Below are 13,653 nucleotides of genomic sequence, written 5' to 3'. Positions count from 1 at the left end.
GGTGGTGGTGTTGAAGCCCTGCATGTACCGGCGCCGCATGTCCTTTCAGGAACTCCCGGACCGGGCATGCAGGAGGAGACTGCAGATGAGCCGAGAGACTGTCCGACTCATCTGCCACATGATGGCACACCTGGCACTGCGCGGGAGTGGGGGAGGACACCCACTACCAGTGGCCATCAAGGTGATGGTCGCTCTCAACTTCTATGCCATGGGGTCGTTCCAGTCGCCGAGTGGGGACCTGTCCTGCATCTCCCAGACATCGGTACACAGGGGCATCCATGCCGTGATGCACACCCTGTATGCCCTGGTGGATCGGTACATTCAGTTCCCCGTGGACAGCGTCCACCAGGATGCCCGGGCAGCGTGGTTTGCTACCATCGCCAGGATGCCCCAGGACCAGGGGGTAATTGATGGGGTGGATGTCGCCCTACAGGCATGGCGGATGAGAGGCCGATGTTCACGAGCAGGAAGGGCTACCATTCCATGAACGTCCAGGTGGACTCCCGGTCCGGGAGTTCCTGAAAGGACATGCGGCGCCGGTACATGCGGGGCTTCAACACCACCACCTACTTGGCACCACCACCTGGTCCAGGTGAAGATCCTGTATGTCTGCGCCCGGTACCCGGGTAGTGTGCAAGACTCATTTATCTTGGCGTAATCATTGATCCCTGGCCTGTTCGAGGGACACCCCCCTCCGGCTGCGGGGCTGGTTGCTGGACGACAGGTTTTACCCGTTGCGGTTGTGGCTGATGACGTTTATACGGAGGCCACAGACCGATATAGAGAACCGCTACAATGAGGCCCACTGTGCGACCAGGAGTGTGGTGGGGAGGTGCTTCAGAGTCCTGAAGATGCACTTCAGGTGCCTGGTCTGCTCTGGAGGGGCCCTCCAGTACAAGGCCAGGAGGGTCGGCCACATCGTTGTGGTCTGCTGCGTCCTCCACAACATCGCTCCAGCGATGTGCTGGAGGAGGACGAGGGCCAAGGGCAGGCCTTGTCAGGCGAGGGGGAGGGGGGGGGGAGAGGGACAATGTGTGCAACGTGGGGTTGGGCATGCACGGGAGGCTGCGCTACGCCACCTGCAGGGGCAGAGAGCACGGGATGCTTTGATCGATGCACGTTTCACCAACTTGGGGAGGAGTTGCTGGGCAGGGGCACGGACATCACATTACCGCACCCCCTCACCTCCGACCACCCTCACCTCCCCACCACCGAACAATCTCACCTCCCCCTCCACCAACCTTGGTCCATGGGATGGGGGATGATGACAGACCGCTCTGCAATGAGCTCCAAACTCCACATCGTTAGACAATGTCTGACTCAAGCCCACAGTAGCACCTTCCACCTGGGCGATCCCTGCATACACGCTGGCCAGTCCATCACACAGTCCCGTTGAAACGCTGGGACGGCGTGATGGGGACGTCTGGGATGGGTTGGGGATGGGGGGTGGGGGGCTGCATGGCGCCCCACGGGCCTCATTCTCCCACCACCCCTCACTTACAATCAATGAACACACAACGAATGGTGAACTATTGTGGCTTTATTGTGCTAGATGTAAAGCCTCCTGCAGCTGGACCCAAGAATGGGGGCAGTGCAGGAGAGCGTACACTTTTATACAGAGCCTGCTGGGTGGAGCCAGCAGGCCGGGATTTACTGTAATAACTGGAGTACAATGGCAGTGTACCATAATATATGTAATGTATGTTCAGTGGTTTACCAGACGCCCCACCCCCACACCCACCGGACAGAGCACAGAGGCAGGTTTCATCGGTGATAACATGTGTTTGATGTGCAGAGGTATCAACAGCCTGTGCCCCACCCTCTAAATCTAAACTGTGCCTTGCACCCCCTGTGGTGTTGGGTGTTCTGACACACAGAAGAGCCAACACAGTTGCATATGGTACAACACTTCTTTATTTAAACTCACTATTTACAACTTGGTCTTTGCACTCTGCACGTGGGGGGCTCCCTGCTTGTGGTGTTTCATCAGCTCTTTCTGTTCCCTTCTCCCCAGACCTACTGACCTCCAGGTGTCGTGCTCGTGCTTTTTATGTGGTTGGTGTTCTTGTCTGTGATTGGTTGTGGTGTTGTGTACTCTGATTTGCCTGTTAGTGTGTCCATCATGATGTGTGTGTTTGAATATCATGACATCCCCCCTTTTTACAAAGATATGTGCCTACGTGGTAATAAATATGATCGTGACGTGAGTGCATCTAAGAGTGTGTGTGTGTCGTGTGCAGCATGTGTCTATGACGGAACTATGTACATGGGGCGATGTCGAGTGCGTCACATGAATCCAGTTGTACCATAACATAACAGAAATGCGAACGAGAGAAGAAGAAAAAAAATTTGATCAGTTGTCCAGTCAGACGACATCTGGAACGATAAACAACAACAGGTTATCATGTAAAATTGTCCAACTTATTAAACATATGAACTGTATTATAAGTCCATTCTAATGGGTTTGCGACGAATTCGGGTTGACCGCCTTAAGGGTGGATCAAGAACCACCGGCTGCTGTGCAGGCATGGCCATGGGTGGCGATGGAAAGGGCGTGATGTGCGGCAGCTCCACAAAGTCATCCTCGGAAGCCTGTTGAGGATCTGGCGTGTTGTGTGGCTGTGAGCGTGGAAGTCGGCGAAGGGCGCGCCGATTGCGGCGACGCACGGAACCATCCGGCATGCGAACCAGGAACGAGCGGGGAGCCACTTGTCGGAGGACTTCGGCCGGTGCTGACCAGCCACCATACGGTTGATGGACGCGTACTTTGTCTCCGGAGGACAGGGGGGGCAGGTCCGTCGCTCGTGTGTCGTACCGACCTTTCTGGCGATCACGCTGCAGTTGCATGTTCCGAAGAACCGCCTCATGGTCTGTTGTCGGTGCCAGGACGGAAGGTACCGTCGTCCTGAGGGAGCGACCCATTAGTAGCTGCGCTGGCGAGAGGCCCGTGGATAACGGGGCCGATCGATAGGCCAGCAAGGCAAGGTTAAAGTCCGATCCGGCATCAGCCGCCTTGCACAGGAGCCGCTTTGCGATGTGGACACCCTTTTCAGCCTTCCCGTTCGATTGTGGATGCAGAGGGCTGGATGTCACATGAGTGAAACCATATGCTGCGGCAAAGGACGACCATTCACGGCTGGCAAAACAAGGTCCATTGTCTGACATGACAGTCCTTGGAATGCCATGGCGAGCAAACGTTTCCTTGCAGGCCCCAATGACTGCGGACGACGTCAGATCATGGAGAGGCATGACTTCCGGGTAGTTTGAGAAGTAGTCTATAATAACAATGTAATCTCTGCCGAGCGCGTGAAATAGGTCAACACCCACCTTCGCCCAGGGGGACGTCACCATCTCGTGTGGTAGAAGTGTTTCCGGAGGTTGCGCTGGCTGAAACCTCTGACAGGTTGTGCAGTTGAGCACCATGTTGGCTATGTCTTCATTAATACCCGGCCAATATACCGCCTCCCGGGCCCTTCGTCTGCATTTTTCGACGCCCAAGTGGCCTTCGTGTAGTTGACGAAGAATCATCTGGCGCACACTGTGTGGAATGACGATCCTATGCGATTTCATAAGGACCCCGTCTATATTGGTGAGATCATCTCGCACATTATAAAACTGGGGGCACTGCCCTTTTAGCCACCCTTCCGTCATGTGGCGCATCACTCGCTGCAGCAGAGGGTCAGTCGCCGTCTCTGCGCGTATGTGGGCCAGACTAGGATCATCAGCTGGCATATTTGCTGCTGTCAGAGTCACGTGTGCCTCAATTTGACGCACGAACCCCTCTGCATCTGGTGGTGTGCTCACTGCTCGGGAAAGAGTGTCCGCCACGATGAGTTCCTTCCCCGGAGTGTAGATCAGTTCAAAATCGTACCTCCTGAGTTTGAGTAAGATGCGCTGGAGGCGAGGAGTCATGTCGTTCAGGTCTTTGTTAATGATGTTGACCAGGGGGCGGTGGTCAGTTTCGACCGTGAATCGTGGCAGGCCATACACATAGTCGTGGAACTTGTCCAGTCCAGTTAACAAGCCCAGGCATTCTTTTTCGATTTGCGCGTAGCGCTGTTCGGTAGGGGTCATGGCTCGTGAGGCATACGCAACCGGGGCCCATGATGACGTGCTGTCTTTTTGGAGGAGTACCGCTCCAATACCAGATTGGCTGGCGTCTGTTGAGATCTTTGTGGGGCGAGTCGTGTCAAAGAAGGCCAGCACTGGTGCCGTGACCAGTTTGTGCTTGAGCTCCTCCCATTCCCGCTGATGCGACTGGTGCCAGTTGAATTCCGTCGATTTTTTTACGAGATGGCGCATGTTTGTTGTATGAGAAGCCAGGTTGGGAATGAACTTCCCAAGGAAGTTGACCATGCCGAGGAATCTTAAGACAGCCTTCTTGTCAGCCGGTCGTGGCATGGCTGTGATGGCGCTAACCTTGTCTGCATCGGGACGGACCCCGGACCTTGAGATGTGGTCCCCGAGGAATTTCAGCTCCGTCTGGCCGAAAGCACACTTCGCACGGTTGAGACGCAGGCCATTTTGCCGTATGCGGGTGAAGACACGTCGAAGACGATGCATGTGTTCCTGCGGAGTGGTGGACCAAATGATGATATCGTCCACATATACACGTACCCCTTCGATGCCTTCCATCATCTGTTCCATAATGCGGTGGAATACTTCAGATGCCGAAATGATGCCGAATGGCATCCGGTTGTAGCAGAATCTGCCAAAAGGGGTGTTGAATGTGCATAGTCTTCGGCTGGCCGGGTCCAGTTTGATCTGCCAGAATCCTTTGGACGCATCCAATTTAGTGAATATGTTGGCTCGCGCCATCTCGCTGGTGAGGTCTTCTCGTTTCGGGATGGGATAGTGTTCCCGCATGATGTTGTTGTTCAGATCTTTTGGATCTATACATATACGGAGCTCGCCAGAGGGCTTCTTTACACAGACCATGGAGCTGACCCATGGCGTGGGCTCCGTGACCTTGGATAGGACCCCTTGGTCCTGAAGAATCTGCAGTTGTGCCTTGAGGCGGTCTTTGAGAGGCGCAGGAACCCTGCGAGGTGCGTGAACGACAGGGATGGCGTCCGGTCTGAGTCGAATCTTGTACGTGTGTGGCAATGTCCCCATGCCTTCAAAAACCTCCTGGTTGTGAGCGAGGAGGGAATGGAGATTCGCGTGGAACTCAGCATCCGGGAAGTCGGATATCTCATCTGGAGAGAGAGACATGATGCGCTGTACCAGGTGAAGGACCTTACACGCTTGTGCGCCCAGTAACGAGTCCTTTGATGAGCCCACAACTTCGAAGGGGAGTGTGGCCGTGTATCTCTTGTGAGTCACCTGTAGCTGGCAAGATCCTATGGACGGGATAACGTTCCCGTTATAGTCAACCATCTTAAGCCGGGATGGTGTGATGGGTGGTTTGACCTTCATGGCCTGGACTGCAGAGTAAGCAATCAGGTTGGCGGATGCGCCGGTGTCCAGACGGAAGGCGACGCGCGATCGGTTGACCGTCAGGGTGGCACACCACTCATCGTCTGGATTGATGGCATTGACCTTGTTGACATCAATGACGGCAACTCGGAAGTCATCCTGGTCATCTGCATCACTTAATTGGAAGTCTTGATGCGTGGGCTGGACGGTCCTGACTCGTGTGCGAGGTTGTCGAGGATGCGCCGGATCCATGGGTTGAGCCGCACGACAGCGGGCTGCGTAGTGGCCTATCATGGCACATCTGTTGCACTGTCGGTATTTTGCAGGACATTGCCCTTTTAAGTGTAGACCTCCACAATTTCTGCACGTCATGACGTCACGGCGTTCGTTGCGCCACTGCGCATGCGCAGTGCGATCTTGCGGTGGGCGCGCCTGCGCAGTGCGTCCCTCGTTGTGGCCGTTATTTTTGGCGCGCACCTGCGCGGGAGACCGCGAAAAGCGCGGGAAGCGGCCGCTGTCGTCCGGGCCGTGGGGCGGGAAGAAATCGACGGCCTGGATGCGTTCAACGTCGTGGGCGGCCTGGCTTGCCGATTCGACGGCTGGGGACCCCCTCCGTGCCAACTCGGACGCCTGAAATCGGGCAAAACGGCAGGTAGCATTTTCATGGAGGACACAGGCTTCCACAGCAGACGCTAAGGTGAGGCTCTTTATTTTAAGAAGCTGCTGGCGTAGGCCACTAGAGGCAACGCCAAAAACAATCTGGTCCCTGATCATGGACTCTGTAGTGGTGCCGTAACCGCAGGACTGCGCTAGAATCCGGAGGTGCGTCAAAAAGGGTTGAAAAAGCTCCTCCTTACCTTGCAGGCGTTGCTGAAAGATGTATCTTTCAAAAGTTTCGTTTACTTCAGTTTGAAAGTGCTGGTCCAGTTTGAGGATGACCGTGTCATATTTGGCCTGGTTTTCGCCTTCTTCGAACACCAGTGAATTAAAGACATCGTTCGGGTGGGGGCCTGCGTAGAAGAGGAGCATTGCAATCTTCGAATCATCCGAGGCATTCTGTTTTTCGGTGGCACGGATGTACAGGTCAAATCGCTGCCTGTAGAGCTTCCAGTTGGTGCCTAGGTTCCCCGTGACTTGCATCGGCTGCGGTTTGCCGGTGTGGTCCATGTCCAGAATGGCAGGTTAGTAGGCAGGTATCGATCCACTCCTGTACCATGTGGTGTTGGGTGTTCTGACACACAGAAGAGCCAACACAGTTGCATATGGTACAACACTTCTTTATTTAAACTCACTATTTACAACTTGGTCTTTGCACTCTGCACGTGGGGGGCTCCCTGCTTGTGGTGTTTCATCAGCTCTTTCTGTTCCCTTCTCCCCAGACCTACTGACCTCCAGGTGTCGTGCTCGTGCTTTTTATGTGGTTGGTGTTCTTGTCTGTGATTGGTTGTGGTGTTGTGTACTCTGATTTGCCTGTTAGTGTGTCCATCATGATGTGTGTGTTTGAATATCATGACACCCCCTAAATCTAAACTGTGCCCTCCACCCCTGCTGTACCGTCTGGGGAACCTAGGTGGTTCCCAAGATGGTACAGCAGGGGTGGAGGTGGACTGCTGTGACTCCTGCCCCGCGACAAGGGTCCCTGTTGGCGCATGTATCCTGGGGCGCCCCTGCCTGGGTGGGCCAGGCTGCTCCTTGGGTCTCCTGGCTGGCATGGTGCCGCTCTGTTCTGCCCGCTGCCCAAATGATGCACCAGGGACATGAGGGGGGAAGTCCGAGGTGCTGCGGTGTTCCGGCACCTCCCCTGCAGGTGTCACCTGCACGGGCCCCAGCACCTCCTCCTCCCTGGGCCTGCCCGATGGCCCTGGGCTTCTCCATGGGATGAAGGTGTGAGCATAGCCAACCCCCGTGACTCTCTCCGCCACCTGATGTTACCAGTCTTGGATGTCCGCTCTGGTATTGACCAGGGTCTGAACGTTAGCGGCCATGTAGTTCAGGGAATGGGCCATCCCTGCGACCCCGGCCAGCACCTGGGCAATGGCTCTGATGCTTTCAGCCATGGCCTGCTGAGACTCGGCCACACTGCGGAGCGCCGCTGCAATCTGACCCATGTCCGACATCTTCGCCCCCAGTGCCTCCACCGCGGACACCACCCGTGCAGTTTCGGGCTGGGTGTTCAACTGCGCCCGCAGGTGATGGAAGCTGGCCGTCATCCCCTTCTCTGGACCCTGGGTCTCTGACTGCACCTGATCTATGGGTGGGACTGGATGTTCCAGGAACCCAAGACCCGTCTGGGCAGCAGTTGGTTGCTGGGGCTGGGCTGCCCTCCAACCGTCCGGCCCCTCGGCTGCTCCTACCTGCACCTGCTCAACCGGAGCGGCTGTGTGGTGCGCACCAGATAGTGTCCCAGAAACCTCCTCGTACAGAACCCAGCCGAGGTGATAGTCTCTGAGGTGGTGGAGGGTGTAGAGGATAGCAGTGACTGGAGTCCGGGGTCTCCTGTGTCGTGTTGTGCTGTGCGTCGGTCCCCAGTGTGCTGGTCCCCTGGGTTGTGGTGTGCTGTGTGTCTGTCCCCTCTGTGTTGTTCCCCTGGGTCGTGGTTCCTGAATGTCTCTCCCCTGTGTTTCTGTTCCCTGGGTCGTGGTTTCCTGGCTCGTCTCGGCCGGAGGGCTGTTGTTACGGCTCCCCTCCCCGTCGGTACTTGGGTCACTGGGGGGCACCGGCACTGGCACTGGCTGGGTCAGGGGGCACTGGCTGGTCCGCGACATTTCCAGCTAGTCCTCCAAGATACAACACAGCATGTATGGTTAGACAGACGGATGGGGGTGAGACGTGAGGTGGTGAGGGGGTGGGGTGAGTGGGTTGGGGTGAGGGAGGTGGGTGAGGTGAGAGGGTGGGCTGAGGGGGGTGGGGGGGGTGGGCACACATGTGTTGTGAGGGGCCGCATACACGCAGGGGGTTCTCACCTGGTGGCACGCCTCCGACATCCACAACGGTAATCTTCCGCTCCTCTGGTCCGCCAACAATGTCCAGTGCCCTCTGCTCGGGCACGGTGAGGAGACACAGTTCTGCTGGTCCCTCTTCGGTCTTCTCCCACTCACAGCAGACTTCTTCTGGGGGGAGGGGGGGAAGACAGAAACAGCAACAGTGATAGATGGCGCGACGCATGCAGCCCAGGGGTTGGGTCTCTGATGGCTTCAGTGCACAGGGCACCCAGCCATTGCGGCTGGCATGGGTGGGTGCAACCATGTGGGTCATGATAGGGGTGGGACCATCCCCCTTGGGTGGGGGGAGGTGTCACATGTGTGTGGGGTGTAGGGTGGTTGGTGCCAGGGGCACAGTGCTGGGTACTCACCCTGGCTGTCCTGAGGAGGTCCTGCAGCTTTTTTCAGCAGAGGTCTGCGATCCTGGCCACCGGCCCGACGGCGCTGATGGCCTCAGCCACCTCCGCCCAGGCACGGCAAACGATGGCGCCTGCTGTCCTGCGTCCCGGCCTGGGATATAACACAATTCTCCTCTGCTACACGGCGTCCAAGAAGGTGTCCAACTCCCCGTCCCTAAATCGCAGGGCTGCTCGTCTGGTGGCCATCTTGCCTGTGATGCTAGGTGTGGGGGGAGAATGTTTATCAGCAGCCGCGGCGTCCCGTCAATGATGAAACCCGCGTATCGGCGGCTGCTCCCTCGGGCGGTCCCGTTGCGCCCGTGTTAGTCCTTTGTGGGCCGTTGAATTGCTCCTCCTGGAGCCCCGATGACGCCGTCGTGAAACTCCACCATTTTAACGACGGTGTCAACATTTAGTCCCATTTTCAGAAAATCCAGCCCAAGGACCTTACAAATGGATATGGATAGGTTAAGAGAGTGGACCAAAATGTGGCAGATGGAGTTTATAGTGGATAAGTATGAGGTCATGCATTTTGATCGGAAAAATGGGAAGACAACTTATTATCTAAATGGGGAGAGACTTCAGGGTGCTCCATTATAGAGGGATCTGGGGATCCTGGTTCATAAAAAAACTAGTATGCAGGTACAACAGATAATAAAGAAAGCTAATGAAATGTTGGCATTTATCGCTGAAGGAATTGAGTATGAAGATAAGGAAGTGTTGTTGCAACTATACAAGGCATTGGTAAGACCGCACCTGGAGTATTGTGCACAATGTTTCCCCTTATTTGAGGAAAGATGTAGTGGCATTGGAGGCAGTTCAGAGGACGTTCACAAAGGTTGATTCCGGGGATGAGGGGTTTGTCGTATGAGGAGAGATTGAACAGCTTAGGCCTTTACTCTCCAGTGTTTAGAAGAATGAGGGGAGATCAAATTGAGGTGTACAAGATGCGAAAAGGAATGGTTAAAGTAGATGTTTCCTCTTGTGGGGCATTCTAAAACAAGAGGTCATTATCTTAGAATAAGAGATAGCAAATTTAAAACATTTGAGGAAAGCGTTGTGAATCTGTGGAATTCGCTGCCCCAGAGTGCGGTGGATGCTGAGACAGTGAGTAAATTTAAGGAGGAGTTAGACAGATTGGGTTGAAGGGTTATGGAGAATGGTCAGGACAGTGGAACTGAGGCCAGGATAGGATCAGCCATGATCACATTGAAGGTGTTTAGGCTCGGGAGGCTAAATTGCCTCCTCCGACTCCTAGGTCATGTGTTCTAGGGAGGAGATTCTCCAGCTGATTGCACAGTCCAGCTCTTGGGTCTGTAGCATTGTAGGTCGCAGATGAGGAACATATCAGCCATGATAGAATGGTGGAGCAGACTTGATGGGCCGAATGGCCTAACTCTGCTCCAATATCTTCTGAACTTATGAACTCCAGATGCTGACAACGTCCTAGCAACTGAAGACTTCTCCAGTTCCTTGCCACATTCCATGAAAGAATATGTTAAAAGTCCAAGAGCACATCCTATTTACTGCAACGGCCTCCAAAATAAATGCAAGTTAATCCAATCTTGCTTTGATTATCTTTATGACACTGAGAATAAGACTAAAGAATAGTGAAATACCTTTTAGTGTTGCAGATAAATTATTCCAGCTCCAGTGATTTCTGATTAAAAAATCAATCAGTTCCAATTGTACTTTCCTTTCTATCTTTGATTGGGGAGATTATTCACAGTGTAACATTTCCATTCTGTTCCACAGAGATCAACAGTCTTCCACCTCTCCATTCTTCGATCAGAAAGAGCTCCAAGGTCTCCGTTCTGCTTATGAAGAGGGTGGGCTGGAAAAGGCTGCTTCTCTGATACAGAAAAAGATAAAAGATTTGGAGGGTATAGAGCTGAACATCGCAGTGACAGGAGAATCAGGCACAGGGAAATCCAGCTTCATCAATGCAATTAGGGGACTCCAGAATGTTGATGAGGGAGCCGCTAAAGTAGGAAACATAGAAACCACAATGGAACCAACCCCGTACCGTCATCCCACCCTACCGAATGTTTGTTTCTGGGATCTGCCAGGAGTTGGAACAGCAAAATTCACAGCAGATAAATACCTGGCGAAAATGAATTTCAAAAAATATGTTTTTTTTATCATTATCATCCACGCTCGATTCAAAGAAAATGACGCAAAACTCGCCGGAGAGATTAAACGGCTGGGGAAGGATTTCTACTTAGTTCGATCTAAAATTGATAATGATCTTGATTCGATGAAAATGGGTGGTATGAAATTTAATGAAGAAGAAGAACTGGGAAAGATCAGGGATGACTGTGTCAGCAAGTTGAAAGAGGCTGGCCTTTCATCACCCGCCATTTTCCTGATATCAAGCTTTAAAATTAATCAGTTTGATTTTCCTGCATTGCAGGAAACCATCGCAAATAACCTCAATGATATAAAGAAACATGCTTTCATGTTGTCACTTCCAAACACAACAGTGAAGATTATAGATCAGAAAAAGAACGCATTGAAATCAAAAATCTGGATGTTGGCCACAATATCCGGAGCAGTGGGACTGGTGCCAATTCCTGGTTTGTCCTTTTCTTGTGACATTGGAATACTGGTTACAGCAATCATACAGTTCCGTCAATATCTGGGTCTGGATGATGCCTCTCTTCAAAGACTGGCTAATATTGCCAGGAAACCTGTGGGAGATCTGAAAGCCGTGGTGAAAACTCCCCTGGTGGGTGAAATAAATCAGGATTTTGTGGTCAGAATGTTAATGGGTTCTGTTTTTGTTGGAATTTCAGTAGCTGAAGCTGTCTTTGACTTCATACCAGTCTTTGGTTCGCTCTTTGGAGCAGCATCATCATTTGGCATCACCTACAAGCTGTTAAATAATGTACTGGATGAGCTTACAGAGAACGCACAGAGAGTGGTGGAGGCTGCCTTTGGGACTGCTCCAAAACATTAGTACATTGAACTCCAGTAATATATTAAATATTCAGGAAAGGAAAAGAACACAAATGTTTCTATGGCATCTGCCAAATCATCAGATCATCCCAAACTGTTCTGCAGATAATCAAGCATTTTTGAAGTGTTGGTCACTGTTGTAATGTAGGCAAATATTTCAGCCAGTTTGTGCATCACACGCTCCAAAATAATTCAATAAATGCAATTAAGGACAAGTTAATTTCCATTGAATAATGTTTGTTGAGGAATAATATTCCCCAGAACACCAGGGGAACTCCCCTAATCTTGCACAAATTAAGTCAAGAAATCTTTTACATCGACACAAACAGTCAGACGTGGCTTCGGTTTAATGTCTCAGTTGGGAAAAACACATTTCCACCATTACTGCAATCAGTATTTCATTGGAATATGACTTGGATTGTGTGTTCATATCTCTGGAATAAATGGAAGCAAGTTCCACAATTATAATATTTTCATATCGAACAAAATTTATTTTCTCTCCATTTCACCACATTGCAAGTTCTGCGTTTATTCTGGATTTCAATGGTCAGAGGATTCTGCATTCATTTCACTTCATTACTGTCACTGTTCTTCAGTTAATCAGAGTTTATTTTTCAACAAAAGTATATCAGGAGACTGTCATGATATGCAGTCATGCACATAATGAGATACAGACAGGCAGTGACTGAAAACTAATCACAGCTAATCAACAGAGAGAACAGGACATAACCAATCAGCAGGCAGAACATTACTGGTGGTTTCCCACTATAAAAAACACGAGACACTGGCACTCCGCCTCGAGTCAGGGTGTATATATCACATATCGCCTTCTACATGTGGCTAAGAGCTAGTCTGGTCAAGTCAGACAGAGGATTCACACTTAGGTTAGCAGAGAGTCGCACTCACAGAGAACTGTGCTAACTGTTTAGCAGGTTCAATAAATCGGATTGAACTAACTTCAAGGTTTGGAGTATCTTTTAAGTAAAGCTGCATCCAGTTGTAGCCCGTGTTATCTCAGGGTGCTTAACATGACAGAGACGTAATTGTAGCTGAAACAGGGTATAAGGACTTTGCATTCTCTGAGTGCTGAATATATTTATGTGAATCCAATGACTGCAGAAATCTAGGACTCCCAATAACCAAATTAAATATTATAATCATCATTTATTTTTAATTGTGTTCACTCAATGTCACAGCCTCGCTGCAAGAGTGGTAAAAGTATCAATTGGGAAAATTATCAAGAGTCAGATTCTGTTCAAGTGCTGACTGTATTGAATTGGGTCTTTATGTTCAATGGTTGAGTTCTGAAGGAATTTTCCAGTATGTCTCTTCACAAATTGTGAAATTTAGCATCTACAACTTGCCACTTTCTGATTGATAAACAAGGATATTCCAGTCAAAATGTGGTAACTGAATGAGAGAAATCCCAGCAATCATGTATGTTTTACAACAGTCTGGAGCTGACTGCAATATAATTCACTGGCATAGAGTCAATTGCACTGTAATCCAATATTATAGAGTCAATTGCAGTATAATCCAATAGTATAGAGTCAATTGCAGTGTAATCCAATATTATAGAGTCAATTGCAGTATAATCCAATAGTATAGAGTCAATTGCAGTGTAATCCAATATTATAGAGTCAACTGAAGTGTAATCCAATACTATAGAGTTAATTGCAGTATAATCCAATAATATAGAGTCAATTGCAGTGTAATCCAATACCATAGAGTTAATTGCAGTGTAATCCAATATTATAGAGTCAATTGCAGTGTAATCCAATATTATAGGGTCAATTGCAGTGTAATCCAATAGTATAAAGTTAATTGCAGTGTAATCCAATAGTATAGAGTTAATTGCAGTGTAATCCAATAGTATAGAGTCAATTGCAGTGTAATCT

The 13,653-nt window shown here is 51.0% G+C and overlaps 1 protein-coding gene across 2 annotated transcripts in view; it reads left to right on the top strand.

Annotated features, from left to right (window-relative positions):
* The window catches only part of LOC140420889 (interferon-inducible GTPase 5-like), a 54,814-nt gene extending 42,589 nt beyond the window's left edge, over positions 1-12,225 (top strand). For both annotated transcript variants that reach the window (XM_072505007.1, XM_072505006.1), the window contains one exon: positions 10,553-12,225. In XM_072505007.1, the coding sequence (XP_072361108.1) occupies positions 10,553-11,756 (1,204 nt within the window). In that variant the 3' untranslated portion in view covers positions 11,757-12,225. The remainder of the gene's footprint in view (positions 1-10,552) is intronic.
* The last annotated feature ends 1,428 nt before the right edge of the window (positions 12,226-13,653 follow it).

Source organism: Scyliorhinus torazame, chromosome 5 (assembly GCF_047496885.1).
Source record: "Scyliorhinus torazame isolate Kashiwa2021f chromosome 5, sScyTor2.1, whole genome shotgun sequence".
In the NCBI taxonomy this organism is placed as follows: Eukaryota; Metazoa; Chordata; class Chondrichthyes; order Carcharhiniformes; family Scyliorhinidae; genus Scyliorhinus; species Scyliorhinus torazame.
This window is presented reverse-complemented; position numbering and strand designations above follow the sequence as displayed.